The sequence below is a fragment of the Mytilus edulis genome, chromosome 9 (genome assembly GCF_963676685.1).
Source record: "Mytilus edulis chromosome 9, xbMytEdul2.2, whole genome shotgun sequence".
NCBI lineage: Eukaryota > Metazoa > Mollusca > Bivalvia > Mytilida > Mytilidae > Mytilus > Mytilus edulis.
In genome coordinates, this window is record NC_092352.1 from 52,950,228 (window position 1) to 52,972,429 (window position 22,202).

Below are 22,202 nucleotides of genomic sequence, written 5' to 3' on the forward strand. Positions count from 1 at the left end.
TTCAAGTCTCCTGTTAGGACATCCAACAAGTTATAAAGATTGACCTGGTTTCCTGTGGACATCCAACCAGTTATTAAGATTGACCTCTGAAGCACACAAAAAAAACACAAACAAGCTGCTTAACAACATCTAGGTACCCTCATAATTAAAAGCATAACATTTCAAATTAGTCCCAGCGTTCATGCTAACGAAATCCAACCTGTACTATAATTTTCATTAATAAATATCAACCATAATTTGGAATCAACTGTAGCCCAGCAACCAGCAGGGCCAACGGTTTTATGCAAAGTAAGAGTTCCTCATAATGCTACCAGCCTAAATTAACAAACTTGGCACTTAAACGTACAGTGTACGATACTAATATATTGAGCAACTCCTAGAATCTCCCAGGATGAAGATTACAATAAATACTAGTATATATATAAATTAAAGCGTTGTCGACACCTAAACACTAAAGATTTTTAACTGGTTTTGAGCAGACTGCAAGGCAAGCTGTAAAATTTTTCGTAATTTTTCCGCTTACGAAATTTAAACAGCTTTCTTGCTGCGATGAAATTCTAAAAAGGACTAAATTACGTCACAGAATATGACGTCACTCAGTTAGGTCAATCTAAAACATGAAACACAATCCGTCAGTGGCCCCAGCGATAACTGAATTGAAGTCTATTTACTTAAATTCCATTATCAACTCGTTTTATGTGTTTGAGCTTTGGATTTTGCCGTTTCATTTAAGGACTTTCTTTGTTTAATTTTCCTCATCGGAGTTCAGTAATTTTGTGATTTTACTTTTTCCTGCAACAAAATTATGAAAATTGATTTAAAGAAAGAAATATATCTTAGTTTGATTGAAAAGTGTATAAAAAAACTTCCTGATGTAAGTCAGATATAAGAAATATATTCCTTATTTTGTTCAAGTTGAAACAAATATAGAATGTACCGATAACACGTGTGATATATATCCTTAAAGTAAATCGTATAACCATCTGGTGTGAGGAACCTTTACCCTCACCTGAGTCAGAAGTGTAACATAACAACATAAAAAGACCCACTCTTAAATATTATTTGAAATAGTTTAATTCGACGAAAACATTTAACCAAAAACAAGTATATACACTGAACGAATAAGTTTGCACTATAAAGATGGTGTACTTTCACAAAAAAAATCCAGAGTTTGGTGTCTATGTTGAACGCGTCTATCACATCGAACTTGATAAACAAGAATATAACAGGTACAGTTGAGTAGTCCTTAAATCTTAAACTACATCAAGGAAGTGAAAATGAAGGTCGGTTGACATATTTGGAGTCACAATCCAAAATATTTCCATACATAACAAAATAGAAATGTTTTAAATTAAATTCTCAAACATGGAATAGTAATCTTATTCTCTCAATAAATCTCTATATTTTTTTCAAATTTTAGTATACGAGGGTTGTCCGTAAAGTTTGAGGACAATCTCAATACAATATTATTTATCCGTCCGAAATGAATAACATTTACATCTTTTCAACCAGTTATCAAATATTTTCTCAACCGGCCTGTTCTGTTTTCATTTTAAATATATTGTTTATTACTTTCTTAGTTCAGGTGAATCGTCGACCCTTTGTCCACGGAAAAAATATTTGATATGCGGGAATACTGTAAAAGTCATTGGCGCTAAGTCAGTGCTGTACGGAGGATGTTTCAGACATTCGAATCCAAGTAAATCAATTTGTAGATGGGATTTTAGAGAGGTGTGGGCCAGTGGGTGCAATCAACAGTTTTTTTCTATGACGTCACATTTTGAGGGACCATGCATAAGTGACCCTTAGTGGTGGACTGATTAATAAAGATACTTGTATAAAACTAGTTATCCCCGGCTTAGTATATATCTAGGATTTTGATTGGTTAACGCACGTCGTTACAAAACCCATAGCCCCTGGGTGTTGCTAACCCATATCCCCGGACGGCGTTGCTAACCATTGTCCCGGGGAACTTCACGCCAGTTTTACTTCGTTCCATGATTGCTCCTTGTGAAATATTGAATTCTGTAGATTATCCATGATGTTTGTAATGAAATATTTAATTCAATTTTGTCCTATTATGTCGATCATTTACACTCATTTCATTTAATGCATCACTTGACTACCACATTTTCAAGGAATGGGACTACTGACCTAGCAATGCAAATGACCCACGTTGACGTCACACTATCTATGACGTAACTCTCACAACATTGAGCGCCAAATTTGACTCAATCAAGTTTCTCTGTCTCCGTATTAAAAACGTCTTATATTTGACTACCTGTAGGGTTCTACCAAAGGTAGTACCCTACACCCCGTAGAAACTATGTAAAATTTCCAAATTTCAATAAAACTTTTTTAGATAATGAGAAAAACGTTGTTTTCACGTTACACTTTGTACCCGAATTTCCATAAAACTCGTCCGATTCGGACTAAGACCGGGGATAAATTCGTTATCTACGTTCATATCCGTAGATATGGATATTTTAACACCCTTCAGTACCCTGTACACCCTTCGGCTACGCCTCATGGTGTACTTGGGTACTCCAGGGTGTTAAAATATCCATATCTACGGATATGAACGTAGATAACTTATAATATCACTGGAATCAGAATGTTCTCTAGTTTATAATGAAATAAAAATAATGTGTACTTTTAATATATTAAAAATATTCCATCCAATGAACATAAAAAACTTGAAACCTGGTCATGTGCACACCCATGAAGACATGATCCATGCACATTTTACATAATCAAAACTGTATGAAATTTGTAGGTTTTTACCTGGCCTTTCAAAAAAATCTTGTTTCAGGGTACGGTTTCCTGCTCCGAAAAGAGCTACAGTGGCTGCAAATAAGTTTTCAATTTTCACTGCCAAAAAAACAGGTTGTTTACAGTGTTGTCTCCCCTCAAAACATGTAAAGTTAATATAATTTTAAAAATTATTTCAATCATTCAACCTGTTTTAATTCAAAGCTAATTAACTAATTTTTACAATCAAATACAAAAAACATGATACTTTTTCACCAATTGAGTAAATTAACAGGGGTTTCCCTCCATGGTTATTTTTAGTCGGGGAATAACCCCTAGTTTTTTATACGAAACTGTTTATAGCACCCAGTGCATTGTCTTGGGGACTGTTGTTTAGTTTCAGGATCGTAGTTATGAAACCAGTTTTCGTCGGTTGTAATTGTTTTGTCTAGAAATCGTATGACACCACGAGCAACTTTTAAATTGATTTGACAATTCCTTTCTTTTTGTTAAATGTTCTGCAGTAAGAAGTCGCTGTACCCATCTAGAAAATACTCATTCATATTTAAATCATTGGCTAAAATTGTGTGCGCTGTAGTCTTAGAAATGTCACATTTGTCTGCAACCTCACAAACTGTTAGTCGCAGGTCACTGTTGATAACGTTCAGAACTCATCTTTTATCGCATCCGATTTCATGAAAGATGGCCTACCTTCCAGCTCATCGTCTTCCAAATTGTCTCTTCTGTCCCAAAACCTTTTGTTCCACATGAAAACCAATGAACGCCAACTTTTCTATGTTTCTTAGACTGTTTTAATAATTTGTGTGATTCTTTTTGGCGTTTTTCCGATGTCTACACAAAACTTTATAACCGCCTGCTGCTCAATTTTTTCCGCAAATTTCTTTTCTTCCGTGATGCCGATGCTGGATTCAATGCTTCAAATCGAGATTTCTCCAGCATTATGAAATTTTGACAATTCAATAATAGCAGGTTTAACGTCAAGACTATTGTCGACGTCACAATGTAAGTCTCGTGTATTTTTTGGCGGATTTTGAAACTTAAATAACAAAAATATAAAAACACTAGCTAGCATGTTTTGTGATATTTTCGAAAAGCTCTGGGTGCCTATTCCTTATATTTATATGAATTATTAAGTGTTATTATTCTGCATTTGAATTTGGACGAATATAGATATAATCGAACTAGGATATAGTTCAGGATTACAAATATGCAAAAAGAATATACCTTAAATTCTATTTTTACGCAGACTTCAGCTTGTCTACGAACAACCGTCGTAAGTTGTATCAATTTTTTTATATATCTACATGATAACCCCTGCTTTTTCGGACCAGTAAACTTGCGACTATCATATCAAACAGAAAGGGAATTTTCATTTTTTCATTGTTCCTTGGTTCTATTATGAAATCAATATATACAAACAAAGTATCTTAAAAACAGATTTTCGATAGTTGCTTAGGTATACATAATTTAGTTGGATTGTTGTCTTTTTGGTAATTACACTACATGACATATCCTAAATGTCTTGTTCCTTAAATAAGGGCATAAATTAACATGATTTATATCCTATAACTTGAGAGAGGAGCACCCGCTCATAGACAAAACACTTTAAACATGAGACAAAGACTTAAATCGGCTGCCTAATTTAAAACATACAGTCTGTATACGCCGGTACCATAAGGTGTGTATATCCTGCTGTCATATTAGCAACTTTTTGTAGCGATTTATCATCATAATGCACTTGAATATTTTAATATTTGTAGGTTTTTCCCATACAATTTGTCAATATTTAAAAACGTCCTGTTCGAAATTTTTGTTTTCGAAGATTAATCAAGATTTGTCAATACTATATTTAAAGAAGAAATTGATTATATCCTGCATTTCCATGTCACCAAGGAACAACAAAATATACTGGTATTATTTCGACGCATGTTGCACTGTTGTATTTTAACAACGGGTACCCATAGATAAAAAAAAAACGAAACCGTATAACAGTTGTATTTGTTGTATAAAATAATATTTCCTTTTTCAAATCATGGATCTTCAAAGAGTAACATGTGTATTATTGATGTTGTTTATATTTCATTACACCAATGGATTTGTATATTCAACTCTGTGTAAAGTATCTACATTTAACGGATATGTGACATGTGATTGTTCTTCGCTTGGATTGGAAATAATCCCCTCAGATTGTCCATCGAATACATCATACATAAACTTGTCTGACAATTCTTTGACAGAATTAAAACCATGTGCATTTTGTCAATATCCAGATGTAAAGAAACTTAATTTAGACAATTGTCCAATATTTCGTATAACCAATACATCTTTCGCTCAACTGGAGAGTCTGAGAGTGCTGCTGTTTCGACATAATAGTCTTGTATCATTCAAATCGAATGTGTTTGAGTGTCTCTCAAACCTTCGTGTTTTAAAGATCAGTCATGAACTTTTAGCATCTTACCCAGTGGAATTCTGGTCAGATCTTTCAAAAATATCTCATCTATATACATATGACGGTCCAAAAGATGAAAGATTTGGAAAATTCCTATCCGCAATGAAAAGTCTTATATATTATAACCATGGAATAGGAGGTTGTGAACTTCAAAAAATACATAATAACACATTTGAATCTTTGGGAAACACATCTTTGAAAGCGCTGGAATTAGGTTGTTCTGCACGATATGTTGAACTCAATGCATTTGAACCAGTAAAATATCTATCAAACCTCAGTTTAGCAAATCAGCGGTACATGAAGATGTCGAATGTTTTCCCAGCTCTTCATGTATTTAAGGATAAAAGTATGGATACACTAGATTTGTCTCAAACATTCAGGTATTTTGGTGAATTCGTCTTCACTGCTAATGTATCTTCGTTTATCGGGGACATATGCGTTAAGTCGTTATCAATGAGAGGAAATAATTTAATAAGAATTGAAGGTGCTGCGATAGCAAATGTGAAAAATAAAAGCTGTTTGCAAGAAATTGATTTAAGTCTTAATCGTTTTAATTTCAATAGTGTTTATTCATTGCTATATACAATGACATTTGTAAACTTGAAAAGAGCTTATTTAGCCTATGCTAATTTATGCTCCCCTTTTCAAATCCTTGTCAGAAAATATATGTATCAAAATATAACAATACCACTGCCGCCTTCAATAGAGTTCATTAACGCGTCTAATATCAAAATGTTAGATGTACGAACCCCACAAATAGTTCAGTTTCTACATGCAGAACATCTAGAAGTTATTGATTTAGCCGATACAACATTTGATGACTGTAATTTTACGATTTATGGTCTGAACCATTTGAAAGTTTTGAACATGTCCGGACAGAATTGTTCGATTCTAAACTATGAACTTCTCGGTTCTTGTTCTCGTCTTGAATTTTTAGTTATGAAACATTCTAAACTTGGACTAGGATTGGAAAGTGACACAAGAGGGACTTTTATGTACAGTCTCCGGTCGTTAAAGTATTTAGACTTGTCAGCAAACGATATGTACAAGCCATTTATTCCACAAATGTTTGTTCATCAGTCTACGACGTTAACATCATTGCTTTTAAATGATAACAGTTTTAAAAATATACCTGTCAGTATAACTATGTTAAGAAAATTACGTACACTCAGTCTAAAAAATAACAAGATAAATTGGCTTTCGCAATACGAAACGGATAATTTAGAAAAGCTTAATATAAGAATTTCACCTCACAATCTCAAACTGGCACTTAAAGGAAATCCTATCGTCTGCAATTGTGAATCTTTAAATTTCATTCAATGGATATATACAACAAAAGTGAATGTTGATTTGAAAGGCAACTATAGTTGCTTATACACAGATGGAAGTTTCCAAACCACTTTTGAAATTTTTGAAAATATGAACCAGTTAAGGAAACAATGTGTATCTACAGTATGGCTAGTTCTAAGTGTAACACTGTCTACTGTTTTAATCTTTACATTTATAATTAGCAGTCTATTGTATAAATATCGCATTTCTCTACAATATTGCTGCTTAATAGGTCGCGGATTGTACCGTCATTACCGGAAGATTAACGATAACAAAGACGAATATATCTATGATGCATTTGTGGCACATAGCCAAGAAGACTATATATGGGTTTACGGACCATTTCGTACATTTTTAGAAATAGAAAAAAACTTTAAACTTGCTTTACATGACAGAGATTTTGTTCCTGGTAAATTCATTGCAGACAACATCATAGATACAATTAAGGTTAGCAGAAAAATTGTTTTCGTTGTATCCAGATCTTTCCTCGATAGTGAATGGTGCCAATATGAACTTGATATGGCGAGAATGCACATGTTCCAACAAAACAGAGAAATGCTTATCGTAATTCTATTGGAAGATATACCAAATGGTAAAATACCAAGCCGTTTAAAACAGATATGGGAGAAAATAACATGTCTTGAAACCGATGAAAAGACCAGAAATGATCAGGTACCGAACGGTGATAATATATTTTGGAAGAGATTGCATTTAGCTATAAAACCTTGATGTTTTCCAAGCAATATTTTTAATTCATCTCTAAATAAAATGGGACAAGTAATTGTTAAACTCGGTCTTAATGAAATCAAGCAGAAATAGTCAAAAAGATACCCTAATCCATTGGTTGAATGTTGTTTAGGGCCTCTTTAATCAGACAGTGAAACACAAGACGTCATTCATTCGCCTACACGGGTTGTAAAATAAACAACGCACATACGTTCGGTAGAAATTTGATTGTAAAATCTGTTTTATATTGTAGGAGTTTACGGCATCTAAAATGCTCGTATCGTAATGTCTTATAAGTTTTGTGAAGGAATAAAACTTACAATGCTTGTAACTACGACAAAAATAATCACGTCCGTCAATTCTGATAGCTGCTCTCTATCTTAGCATTGGTAGCAATAATAAATAATACATAGTTGAAAATTTAACGTTTATTACCTTGAATAGTTGTACAATAACTGATATTTGATAACATACATGTACAATATGTGCCAATGTATTTTCAATAACAATTATACAACATAAATGGCGGAGCAAATGGAACCACGTGACTGTTTGGACCATTTGTAGTTTTTTTTTTCTTTATCTCTTTCCTATTTCGTCAGATGATTATTGTGACCTTAGTTTGTGTGGTTAGTTGCACTGACCAAAAATGTAAAAAAAAAAAAACTCCGAGGAAAATTAAAAAACAGAAAGTCCCAAAACAAATGGCAAAATAAAATCCCTAAATTCAAAAAACAAATGGCTAATAATATATTTGTAATACCGGGTAATAGTTTTGTTATTTTCTTTACATATATTTTTTCTTCGTTTTCTGTACGAAACATCATTCAATTTCATCAGTATTTTTTTAAGTTTACTGACCTGTAGTAACATTTCTTCCATAAATAATTTACTTTACCAAAACAGATTCCGTATACATTATGATTATATATGTTTTCACAACTCAAAATATCGCTACTAACATTTGAATCCAACATTTCAAAAATCTACAGAATAACTTCAGAGCTTCATCGGACCTAGTATTTTGTGATTGTCTATGCACAACCAATAAAGCCGCATTTTATTTATTGTCGTAAACTGGTGATTTTGTTGTAGAGTAACTTGTAATCGACATTAATATCAAGTAAAAACAACTTTGAAAAGAGGTTGTATCGAAATACTAACAAGGTGTGTCATTCGTCTTATGTATTTACAATTTATTTTAATTTCATAATATCAAGATTTCAAGGTTTTCTTATAAAGGGTAACTGTCTGTAATAAAATGAATCAAATGGCAACGGACTTAATGTCTTGTTATGAATATATTCTTCTAAACAGTCCAAAGCCAAGTATTGATAATCCGGGTAAAATTTATTGGCAAAAAGTTCTTTTCTCGAAATAAGTTCGTTCAAATCACCCACTCCATAAATGCAAATGTACCGAACAATCTTACCACGGCATCGGTCTCTTGGTGGCCATGAGGCATAAACGGCAAGCCATGGCTTCTTTTCTGGATTGCCTGTTAACAAAAAGTCATAATTTATTGTTTTTCTAACGCTTTTTATTCCTTAACCTATTTTCCTTTGTATTGTTTTATGTTCAAGTGCTGAAGTCTGAATTTATAAAGCCAAATTACAAATATTCGTTACACACCTAACGACAAATGTATGTGTTATCGCAAAGGTAAGGTTAAGAGAAGGTTTCAAAAACTCATTGAAAATATATCATGTATATATTTCTTTATGTTTATCTACCAAATAGGCATAATAGCTATTAGTATTATTAGTTTGTTTTGAATCACGTGTTAGACGCTAAGTAGTGGAACCTAAAGCGCGATTATAGAAAAATTGAATAAAACAAATAAAAGGCAACAGTAGATTATGCATGTTCAAATTTCAAAAAACCATAGAACATAAAAACCAAAGAAACAACTGTAAAAGGTGTCCTTGGGACCCCAATAATGTCCCGCTTGTATTTAATGTTAATAAAAGTACACAACCTGATATTTGTTTTGTGGTAATGAATATTGTATATAAGTTTCATAACATTTGGTCGTGGAAAACTAAAATGAAAGAACGACAACTAATTTTAGGACGTATAAAGCACAGACAAGGGTAACATTCAATACGTTCTCCACATCGGCCGGGGCGTACAAACCAAAATCTCCTTAACACCAAAACAAAAACATCGAGACTGGGAGATTCGACATGATATGTATTTCCTGCAAGGCCTGCATCACCTGCACGCTTGGGCCATTTTTACTATAAAAGCAAAAGCCATACTTTTCTGTAGCAACAAATACACCATCCTTGTCCTTGTATAATGGGAGAGAACGTCACTTATGGTTTTATAACTTTTGTCTAATCCCTGTCTCCTCTTTTGGGACAAAATGTTTAAACTTGTCATGCGCAATAGTTAAGATGAGTGTCTGATTTTGAGCAAAAGTATTAACCGATTAAGAATAATTTCGGTAGGCATGGTTTTGATACTGAACGAGTATGTTGTTAAATCTTCCGTTGTTTTAATTTGAATGATGGTATATGTTCCGTATTTCCTATTAAACTCTTACTACTACAAATAATGCAACTGGGTGGTAATAGTGTTAATAGTAATTTGCAGTCTGATACCAGATAACTATATGTGTACTAAAATGTATTTTTTTTTTTATTTCTTCAAAAAATCGCAATAATTTCTGAATTAACAGTACTATTATAAGTATTTTATTTATAGTCTCTAAACCATTGATTATTTTTTTTTTCATTATTATTCTTGTTAAATCTGTTTTTTATTAGTTAGTTAGCAAGCTATAAAGGGCCTCACACATCACAAATTACTAGTGTTAAACCGTTTAAACGGGAAACACAACGGTCTGATCTTTATAAAAAACGAGAACCACATAAACAAACGACAACCACTGAATATCAGATTCCTGACTTAGGACAGGTACAAACAATTGCAGCGGAATTAAACGTTTTAATTGTACCAAACCTTCTCCCTTTTCTGATATGATTTCATATGAACCTAGTTACTAATTTTCGGATACTCATATCAGCCCCTAGATATGCCCAGATCAATGTGGCTGCTTTAGTCTACTACATTTAATATTTGGAAAGTACTACCATATTTGTTATCTCACCTTTAAAGCGCCCAGGAGCTTTCAGTACCTCGTTGTGATTCAATGTAGCCCAGTAATATTCATCTGGACTTCTAAAGTCCTCCATATACTTCAAAACGGCTTTAGGTTTTTCGTCAAATATCACATATTTGACAAATTCACGACTGAAAATACCATATGCACTGCCTTTAACAATATTTGCATTGTATGGCAATTTTTCTTTCTTTAGACCTATGCGCTTCAAAGTATGATTGATATATTTATAACTGTATTTAAAGCGATTGGATAGTAGCCTGGGTCTGTTTGTAATTCCTTCAATGTCATTTGCACCGTTGTAAATTTTCAGTATTTTTACCATTTCTAAATTTGTTTTCAAAGGAAATTGTTGATGAGGTAAATTAATGAAATATTTCCATTTGTTTGATTTTGATAAGAGATCAGTCATACAATAAATATCTGCTCTCAGCCTCGATACATGGTCATAAATCACGTCTACGGTCTTTGAAACAATGAAAACATTGCTTAAACAATTAGCTATCTTCCTCAATGATTTGTTCAATTCTTCTGAAGAACTGTTGTCTATGTGGATACAATAGAAATTATGGGGACGATAGATTGATCGAAGCAAACGTTCAGTTTGATCAACATCTTTAAATGTCAAAATACTAAATGCTATCGGAAACTCTCTCTCTTCTTCCATCACTGTGTAGGCATTGTAGCCAAAACGATTTGCGAAATTATTACAGTTATTAGTAATAGTAATATAGTCATCTTCCGTAATTCTCTTTGGCTGATTTAATTTCATATATCTATTGGCTTTTGCTATTTCTTCTTCGTCGCCTTCAATGATTTTACGACAATTAACTTTCCTGTTTATTTGCAAAAATGGCGGGAATTTATATTCTGCCGTGTGCGTATCCAAACGAGTTATACTAACATGCGTTTGTCTCGTGTATGTTTCCATAGTATGTTCATTGACTCTTTTGACTTTTTTTATTCTAATACTAGTGTACTTTTTTTCCGAAAGAAAAAGTTTCTGAATTGCTCTATGGAAACTAAAGAACACAGTTATGCAAATTACGAATAGAAGCCTTCTTTTGTTCCTCATAATTATGTCAATAGTGTTGCCCAGTACTGACAAGTTGCATCAATATTTTGGCAATGTTCTTGAAAACTATATAAAAAAGTGAACAAATAGAAAGTATAAACAGCAAAAAGTTATATAAAAGATAAACTCTACAATTAAGTGTGAATGGTCTCTAAATTATTGGCGCTCTTTACAAACTGACGTACAAGAATAACCGTTGTCAGTTGACTCTTCATCTCAGTAAATATCCAGTTATAAATAGTAACAACACTTTATAAATTTCATGATCCGAAATAAACTCATCATAGAAACCAGGATTGAAAAGATACGGTAAGTATATGCCGGTGACCCCATTTTTTATTTTATTTTTCTAATAAGTATATATGATAAAGTTCATTTATTGAAAGAAAATAGAGAAATCCTATATTAAACAAATGGATTTATAACCTCGAGCCCACTTAACACAAAATAAAGGATCCGCGAAAATAATTTGGTTTACAGTAATTGAATGTCCTTGATTACATTTAAATGCTCAAAAAGGTTGTATTTGAAAACAGATTAATAAATTTCTGCTGAACTATAATTTAGTTCAATCAACAAAGGTTATCAATAAGATGTTTGCTATAGCAACACAAATGTGACATTTTTGACTTTTTACCCCTGAAATTTGACCACGTTATCCAGATAAATATCCCCAAAAAGTAATAACTTTTGAATGACTTTGATGGGAAAAATATTGTAATTGAATACATGTCTCAAGTATCAAAATGCAAGGTTAGTGATTTAGATTTTAGTTTACTTGAGATCGCAGAATTAACGATGTCTGTTTAAAAGAGGGCCGAAAGATACCAGAGGGACAGTCAAAATCCGAAAATAAACTGACAACGCCATGGCTAAAAATGAAAAGGACAAACAAACAAACAATAGTACACACGACACAACATAGAAAACTAAAGAATAAACAACACGAACCCAATCAAACACTAGCGGTGATCTCATGTGCTCCGGAAGGGTAAGCAGATCCTGCTCCACATGTGGCACCCGTCGTGTTGCTTATGAGATATGAAAAGATTTAAAATGCATGTTGGTCATTTTACACATTATTTTTTTGGAATTTTGGGTCCTCTATGCTCTTCAACTTTATTTTTCTTTGGCTTTTTCACTATTTTGATTTAAGCGTCACTGATGAGTCTTATACAGACAAAACGTGCGTCTGGCGTATCAAATTATAAGCCTGGTATCTTTGATAACTAATAAATTCTTCCTCTGATCATGCACAATTATTACACAAAATAAAAGAACTAATTACAAAAAAATATTGGATATTTCAACAAACAACCCGCCCCAACCCAACCAAACCCAATCACCACCAACAACAACTAATTTCGTCCTTACCTTCTTAAAATGAAAAGGATATAACTATATTGATAGTGGTGGGAAGAAGTTAGTATATATTGTCATTATTTATTAACAGGCCTATTAATTTTCTCATTGATTTCTTTCAACTATACATAATCAATATTTATGAATTTAAAAAATGAATTAGTTTATGAATTTCATTTTTTTTTTTTCATCAATCATGTTTTTGAGTTTTTTTTATCAATCATGTTTTTTTTAGAATAAAGTGGGATTTTTTTCAAAGCAGTTTTAGATTGTTTGGAAATTATCTGTGTTTTTTTTAATTGTGATTGGATATTAATATATATAAAGGTGTCGACCTCAAGTAAAATAACGAACTTACTTTGTAATTAAAAATATTACCTGAATAATAAATTAAAACTAAAAGGTCGCCACACTGAAATTGTGATGGACAGAAAGACCTTTAAACGCAGGCCTTACATATCCGGATATTTCCTTACAACATTTAATCTTTAAACGCAGGCCCTACCTATAATGCTATATCCTTACAATCCTTTAACCTTTAAACGCAGGCCCTACCTATAATGATATATCCTTACAATCCTTTAACCTTTAAACGCAGGCCCTACCTATAATACTTGATCCTTTCAATCCTTTAACCTTTAAACGCAGGCCCTAATTATAATTCTATATCCTTTCAATCCTTTAACCTTTAAACGCAGGCCCTACCTATAATGCTATATCCTTTCAATCCTTTAACCTTTAAACGCAGGCCCTAATTATAATGCTATATCCTTCCAATCCTTTAACCTTAAAACGCAGGCCCTAATTATAATGCTATTTCCTTTCAATCATTTAACCTTAAAACGCAGGCCCTAATTATAATACTTGATCCTTCCAATCCTTTAACCTTTAAACGCAGGTCCTAATTATAATGCTATATCCTTCCAATCCTTTAACCTTAAAACGCAGGTCCTACCTATAATACTTGATCCTTACAATCCTTTAACCTTTAAACGCAGGCCCTAATTATAATGCTATATCCTTACAATCCTTTAACCTTTAAACGCAGGTCCTACCTATAATGCTATATCCTTCCAATCCTTCATTTAAGTATCGTTATACTTCTGTCATGTTCCTGTTTTTAAACAAGTAGAATGAAATTCAAAACAGTGTGGCTGTGGCCATTGATTGACACATTAAATTCATCCATTGACTGGGACAATTTACGTGAACGTTTGTCTGTAATGACCACTGTTCACGACGTACCTACGATAGACATTTAAACTGTGGGGTCACCAAAGGTTTCTTAACGCCTTTAATTATAAAATAATTCGAAAAATTAATCAGGAATAACCTTTATGTTTTGATTTATATAATTGTTATAAATCAAAACATCGTGTTATTTCTGATTAAATTTTCGAATTACTTTATTAAGGTGTTGAGAACCTTTGGTGACCCCATAGTTTAAGTGTCTTTAAAAAGTACACAGTGAGCAGCGATCGTTACATACAAACGTTCACCTAAATTGTCCCAGTCAATGGATGAATTTAATGTGTCAATCAATGGCCACAGCCACACTGTTTTGAATTTCATTCTATAACTAACATTTTTTTTATATATTTCTCAATAAATCGATCTATTCTACAAGGCATTGATGAAGATTTTTGATAAATCAGAGTATACTTATTTGTATCACTGCAATATAATAGTTATTAAGCTAATGTTGAATTCCCTGTCATTTATTTATCAGCCCCGCACGAACTTGTCTCAGAGAAAATATATATCTGTGCATAACAGGAAAAAAATACTATATGTAAGCATCGTTTACAATATCTACTTAAATCATATTACATAGAAAATGATAACATCTTTAAACATCCATCTTTCTCAACTTCCTTCTACCTGTTTTAATCGAGATTGTTTTTGTTTTTGACATATATTTTATATATATATATTGAACCAATTATTGCATAATTTCTTTTTATAAAATTCTCATCCCCTCTCTCTCTTATCTTCTGTCTTTCCCTTCCTATCACATCTTATCACTCTCTCACTTACACGCACATTTTCTCTTTCACTTATTCCTCTCACACACTGTGTCTCCACTCAAACGCCACCATGCTTTCGCTTTACTCTCTCCCTCTCTTATGCACCCACCCAGACAAACACACTGACATACAGAAAATACAGAAACTCTATCTCTCCAAAAGATACCCACACACTTAATCAGTCCGCTCACTCAAACACTCTGCTCCTCTCACATACACTCTCATCCTCTCGCTCCCATTTACTCATTCCTCTTACCGACTATCTCTTTCATATACTTTCTCTCTTTCATACACACTGTCTCCTTTCATACACACTGTCTCCTCTCACACACACTTTCAATCTCTCCTATCACACAGTCCCTCTCTCCTATCACACACTTTCACTCTCCTATCACACAATCTCCCTCTCTCCTATCACACACTTTCACTCTCTCCTATCATTCACTCTCTCTTATCACTCCCTCTCTCCTATCACACTCTCCCTCTCTCCTATCACACACTTTTACTCTCTCCTATCACTCACTCTCTCTTATCACTCCCTCTCTCCTATCACACACTCACTATCTCTTATCACACACTCACTCTCTCCTAGCACACACTTTCACTGTCTCCTATCGCTCACTCTTTCTCCTATCTCTCACTTTCACCTATCAGTCACTCTCTCCTATGTCACACTCTTATCACTCACTCTCTCTCACACTCTCACGATCACTCTCACCCTCTCACTATCACTCTCTCCTATCACACACTCTCACTCTCTCCTATTACACAGTCATGACCTTTACCCCAATCCTCAACTTGAACCCAACGTTTTAACTTTATCCCAACCCTTGACCCTTAACCCGCTTAACCCGTCATACACCTTCCCTTAAATACCCATAATAAACATCATTTCCCAAACCAAACATTTAACCCATATTCCTACATGTGACCCCAACTTCTCTCCCATTGAATGCTCTGTATACGACCGTTTCCATTTGCATGAGAAAAATCAATCTGATAAATATTCAAAATGGCCATGACAGCCCAGGCGTTCTACTCCTTCAGGGCTGTGGACACCACAGTCCATTGGGAAGGATGCCACTGTCTACCATTGTCTGGGAAAGGATGGTACTCGTTCCTTCAGTAATCTTTCATTAGGTATGAGTACAACACTATGTTAGAAAATCTATGGTTTTTATTGCAATGAAAATATCACAATTCATTGGTCTTTTGACATTTTACAATTTGCAATATATACCTATATGAAGAACCATCTTTTTTTGTTTTCATTTGCATATCACTTTTTTAATATTCTTGACCTTTTTTATGTCCAGTTAGCTATAAAACTTCTTATATTTTGTATGCACAAAAATTATTAAATGAGACGAAATAAAGGGTACTAACTATCACAATCCTTAAGTCATTGTTAATATACATGTATATATAACGTTACAGATATACACTAATTAACAGATTGCACAACCTATGTCAAAATCATTCACTTGTAATCATAGTAATCACTGAACTGTAAAAATATTAGCCGAACATTAATATCTTAAATTTTAATTTATATTATAAGGATTTTTCTAATGAATTAAAAGTGGTTATATAACAATTTTTTTATCTGACTCTCACAAACTCTGTTGAATAATATCAGTAGTCCCTGTTGTTTCTATTATCTTTGGTTGGTCCATTTGTTCATCATATTTGTGATGCGTCAGTCATCTCTTGATTTTAATTTTTTTTATTGTTGAATTCAACTGCACTTTGTTGTATTCATTCTTCTTGTAATGTCTTTGTTGATAGCCTTTTAATTTAGTATTATTCATGGGATACCAACTTTCGTTAATTTTGCGGTTTCATGTGAACCACAAATTTGATGTTGAACACATGATCTATGATTAAACATTCACGATAATAAATGAATTCACAGTTGTCAGGTTTGCGATTTCACCTGGTAGGTCTTTGATTTCTGTTTAATGTGTTTCGCGCATTGGTTTTTTTCAACAAAATATTTCAATCATTAATAAAAATCATAATGATTACTTTATAATGATTTTTATTAATAATTGAAATAGTGAAATACCTTTGTAACGAGGCATACCAACTGAGAAGGTGACTGTGTTTGAATAACAAAACAAAAACAAAAGCTTCGTTTTACTACAAATGTTTCAACTTCAAGTGTATTTTTCGAAGGTTTTTTCCATAATATATAAAAATATTTTTTATTGTTCTATTCATATTTGCTGGAACACAATATATATATATAACGCAGATCTTGTTTGCAAATATGTTTTTATAAAAATAAAGCTGAAATCTTGCAACATTAATTATACATTTAGTTTTATCTTGTCATTTTTTACTACACTAGTGCAAGTTTTCTCGAAGCTTCAGCTATTGATTAAGCATTTATTTATTTTTGTAAAAGTTTGCACAAATTTTTTATCCGTAGAAAATTATTTTTATAATGATTCAACTTCCTTTTTTATGCCTAATTTAGACAAATAAAGGGGTATTACATTTTTTTTGAAGTTTCTATTCTATAAATAGTTAAATTTTTATTTTATTTATTAGACAATGTGATTTATAAACTGATATTCAATTATAGATGGAAATATTTGAGAATTTTTATCATTTTTTTTTTAAATGAGTATATGATTTATATAGCCAATCATTAGAGATTCAAGCTCAGGATTATTTATTTGTGGAAAGACGTATATTAATTTTAATATTTTATTTTTACGCTATTTTAATTTGTAAATATGTATTTGGTATAACGTAGTGTCTCGTAAGTCAGTTTTTGACTGGATGGGCGCAGGAAATTTGAGCGAAAAAAATTAAAACTACTAGGGGACATATGAGCGCCAACATTAGAGCCCATTTAATCGCCTGAGTAATCCCTTCACCTGTATTTTCGATAGCCCATTTCAGCGAAAATTAACCTGGTTGAATAATGCTCACCTTACTATATATACCATGAACAGTTATTTATATTGGTTTAATGTTTAAGTTGTTTATATTTAATAGTTGTCACCACGCAATTTATGTTTTCCTCGATACTATTATAAAATTACAAACAACAACATATATAAAGATACAAAGTATAGTGGAACGTGCACCACTATCGAGAAAAGAGAAAGAGAAAGAGAAAGAGCAGTTCTTAATGCAATCCTATGAACAGTATTGTACAAGGGGTATTAATATCTAGAGCCGTACGTTATCTAGGTCATAAATTCCAGACTAGAACAAACTTTTAACTCCGGGTGCGAGAATTTCTCGCTACATTGAAGACCTGTTGGTGACCTTCTGCTGTTGTTTTTTTTTTTTTTTTTTTTTATTTCTATGGTCGGGTTGTTGTCTCTTTGGCACATTCCCATTTTCATTCTCAATTTCATTTTAACGTTTGATTTAAATTTTTTAGCGTTTTAGTGCTGTATTTTAATTGAAAAGTTTTATATTGTTTAATGTTATGCTGTCTTGAGTCAATTAGTGCTGTACTTCAATGGACATGTTTAATATTGTTTTATATTGTGCTGTCTTGAGTCTTTTAAACTTTTTTTAATTATAATATATTATTTATTTACTAAAAAGGGTTAAAGATATTTCGCTTAAATGAGCTTTGACAGTTTTAATTTTCGCTAAAATGGGTTAAAATTCTAGCGCTCAAATGGGTTCTACTTTGGCGCTCAAACGTCCTATTGTTTCGCTAAAATGTCCTTTAAATGCGCTCAAATGTCCTCCGCCGGCTGGATATTGGTTGTTTTGTTATGCATGTATATTGTGTATGAAATATTTTTATTGCAATCAATATGTGACACTTTAATAAGCAAATTATTTATTTATTTATTATATTTTATAAAATACGGACAGCATTCGTAAATATAACTGTAATTCACTGGTTGTCGTTTGTTTATGTGTTACATATTAATTTTGTTTTTCCTTCATTTTTTATATAAATAATGCCGTTAGTTAGACATTAATGTCTGTGTCATTTTGGTCTCTTTTGGAGAGTTGTCTCATTGGCAGTCATACCACATCTTCTTTTTATATCAACATACAGACATCTTATACGTTCAGGTATTTCACATCCAATCTTTTATGGTAATATTCTTTACAAAGCACAAAAATGTCAGTATTACCTAAAAAGCTAACAAAACCTTAAATAGACTAAGAAGGGATATAGTAACGATACTGTTGCCAGGCCATTAAAGATTGCATATTTTGTCTTTAATATTGATTCACTCATAGGGTCTTTGCATCGGAATTAAACACATTTATTATGAAACAACTTGTTGGCATGACTCGGGTTATGTTCTTCTCATATAGTTTATGATGGTATACTACTAAACCCCTAAAGGGAGGGATTGTGCTTGATATTCATATGATGAAGACATAATTTTTCAATCAGTTTAATTGAGGTCTATAGCTAGCATTTCAGTAACTGCTAGTAGTATTTTGTTTTTATGTATTATTGTCATTTTGTTAAGTTTCTTTTGTTATCAATTCTGACATCGGACTTGGACTTCTTTTAAACTGAGATTTACGTACTCTACGTATTGTTGTGCGTTTTTTCTTCATTGGTGGTTGAGATCTCAAAAAAACATGTTTCACCCCGCCGCATTTTTGCGCCTGTCCCAAGTCAGGATCCTCTGGCCTTTGTTAGTCTTGTATGATTTTTTATTTTAACAACATAAATAAATATTTATTTCAAATATTGGCTTGTAACAATATCATTCAGGAGTCCAAGCTCCTCCTGATGTTCCCTGTTACAATCCACTAATCACTCAGGGTAGTGATTAGTTGTAAAGTACATATTACATTTTTTACATCATATATATATTAAATAATATCACTTAATGTGAATATTCATGTTTTCTAATAGTTGCTAAAACATTACTTTTAATTTTCAAACATACTCTTCTATTGAACTCATTGAGAAAAATTGAGAATACGTTGACATTTTTTGTCTTTTGATCAGATATATAGTAGGCTTTGTAAATTGAAAAACCCACAATTGTTAAAAAATAGTTTAAGTCAAAATATTCTTCCTGAGAAGTTTTATATCCAAACTATTAAGTGTCTAAATTTTATCTTAAAAGTTATTTTACTGTTCTTTAAAACTTCATTTATTTTATTCCAAAAAAGTTTTAAATACGGACACAGTATAAAGAAGTGATCATAATCTTCTTCTTGTGTACAAAAATTACAGGAACTATTGTTTACAATTTTCCACCTGCATAAAAGTTTCTTTGTAGGTAGAATATGTTGTAGTAATTTCCATCTAAAAATTCTAAGTGTATTTTCTTTTAAATATCTGAATAAAAATTTATATAGATAGTTTTGATATAACACATCATCTATATCAAATATACGCCATTTTTTGGGTCCAATAGCCGGTTCAAATTTTTTATTTATCAGAGACTTATTTTGTTAGTGCTTCTAATTTTATAGGTAAACCATCCAATATAAATTGGTTTCTTTTTATATTAACAATACTTTTTATAGAATTTTCCAATTTTAAAATTGCTGCCCAGTCTTTTGGTAAAGATTTCTTTACTAAATTAGTTTCAGCTATCCAGTTTGATTTATTTTTTAGTTTATTTAAAATGATGTCTTGAGAAATACAGCCTTTTTCATCTATGATATCATTTACGTATATAAGATCGCTTTTAATCCAATTTTTTAAAAATATAGCTTTATTTTCAAATTTAATAAATTTATTATTCCATAATATATTTGTTTTCTTATATCTGTAAATGACTTTGGTTGTTTTTGTTAGACCTACACCAGTTAATTTCCAACATTTAATAATATCTTTATAAAAATCTGGGATATTTTCAATGCTTTCGTCTGTCTTATCCCCACTGTTTGTTTGAAACACTAACCAGTTTGACCCAAAATTATTAAAATAGTATTGAGGTATAATAATTGTCCACCCGCCCTCACAATCATTTACTAGTCTTTTTACCCACATAGCTTTTAAAGCAGTGAAATAACTTCTGATATCTATCATATTCAATCCCCCCTTTTCATATGGACCAATAATTGAATTTCTTTTTATTTTATCTGGTTTATTATCCCAAACAAATTCAAAACAACTTTTTTCTATTTCTTTTAAAAATTTCTCTGGAACTCTGCAAGCAGATCCCACAAAAGTAAAAATGGGCACAATTAATGTTTTAATTATCAAAATTTTTCAAAAATAGTAAGATTTCTTTTTTGCCAAGAACAAAATAATTTATTCATCTTTTCAATTTTATTTTCCCGATTTAGTTTTTTCACATTCCTCTCTACAATGCCCAAAGTAAATGCTAAGAGTTTTAACTGGTCCTTTGCTCCAGTTGATTCCCTCAATTTTGTCTTTACAAGATTTAAGCTTTCCTACCCATAACCCCTCTGTTTTGTTTCTGTTTAATTTCAGTCCTGAATAAGAACCAAAAATTTCAATTTCATTCATAGCTACGTGAACATCATATTTAGAACAACAAAATAAAGTAGTATCATCTGCCAGATACGAAATTTTTATAGTATGTTTTTTGCAGTCTAATTTTACTCTGATACCTTTAAAATCAGTATTGCTTCTTAATCTTGAAGCTATAATTTCCACAGATAAAACAAATAATAACGCAGATAAAGGACATCCTTGACGTATACCCCTTGTGTTTTTTAAGACCTCAGATATCCAACCATTATTCATTACACATGTTTGAATATCGCTATATAAAGTCTTAACACATCTTATAAAAGATTCATTAAATCCAAAATGTTTTAAAACTGAAAACATAAAATTCCATTCTAAAGAGTCAAACGCTTTAGAAAAATCAACAAAGACTATAGCCCCCTCAATTTTGTATAAATCAGTAAAATCAATAATATCTTGTATCTGTCTAAGATTAAAACCAATAAATCTATTATTTTTAACATATCCAGTCTGATCTTCTTTAATAAGTTTTGGTAAGATTTTTTTTCAATCGTTGTGCTAGAGCGTACGATAGAAGTTTCATGTCAATATTTAAAAGAGAAATAGGACCGTAATTATCTAGTGACAATGGATCACCTTTTTTAAAATAAAAGCGCTAATACACTTGTACGCTGTGAATATGTAAGGGTTTGATCTTTATATCCAATGTTAAGAATGTTTATTACTATGAACTTTAAGTTATCCCAAAATTTTCTATAAAATTCAACGGTTAAACCGTCTAATCCAGGGGATTTATTAAGTTTCATTTTATAAATAGCACCTGAGCATTCTTCTACTGTAATATCCCCATCGCAGAGTGATTTATCATTTTTATCCATTTCTTTATCGAGTTTTGTCTCAAATATATATTTGTCACTTGTATGATTTTTAAT

At 32.0% G+C, this 22,202-nt stretch overlaps 2 protein-coding genes across 2 annotated transcripts; one reads left to right on the forward strand and one right to left on the reverse strand.

Annotated features, from left to right (window-relative positions):
- The first annotated feature begins 4,763 nt into the window (after nucleotides 1-4,763).
- LOC139488579 (toll-like receptor 4) lies at nucleotides 4,764-7,339 on the forward strand. Its single transcript, XM_071274296.1, has one exon. It carries the CDS (start codon nucleotides 4,805-4,807, stop codon nucleotides 7,277-7,279), a length of 2,475 nt encoding a protein of 824 aa, XP_071130397.1. The 5' UTR covers nucleotides 4,764-4,804; the 3' UTR covers nucleotides 7,280-7,339.
- Nucleotides 7,340-8,336: 997 nt separating this feature from the next.
- Nucleotides 8,337-11,539, reverse strand: LOC139488580 (beta-1,3-galactosyl-O-glycosyl-glycoprotein beta-1,6-N-acetylglucosaminyltransferase-like). The gene is made up of 2 exons (XM_071274297.1): nucleotides 10,392-11,539; nucleotides 8,337-8,774 (listed from the first exon to the last, which is right to left on the reverse strand). Exons 1-2 carry the CDS (start codon nucleotides 11,476-11,478, stop codon nucleotides 8,500-8,502), a joined length of 1,362 nt encoding a protein of 453 aa, XP_071130398.1. The 5' UTR covers nucleotides 11,479-11,539; the 3' UTR covers nucleotides 8,337-8,499.
- Nucleotides 11,540-22,202: the final 10,663 nt, after the last annotated feature.

Excerpts from the sequence above, each read along its gene's own strand:
- LOC139488579 (XM_071274296.1), top strand. The coding sequence starts at position 4,805 with ATGGATCTTCAAAGAGTAACATGTGTATTATTGATGTTGTTTATATTT.
- LOC139488580 (XM_071274297.1), bottom strand. The coding sequence starts at position 11,478 with ATGAGGAACAAAAGAAGGCTTCTATTCGTAATTTGCATAACTGTGTTC. Across the intron at positions 8,775-10,391 it reads AGCTCCTGGGCGCTTTAAAG|GCAATCCAGAAAAGAAGCCA; the intron begins GTGAGATAACAA and ends TTTTGTTAACAG.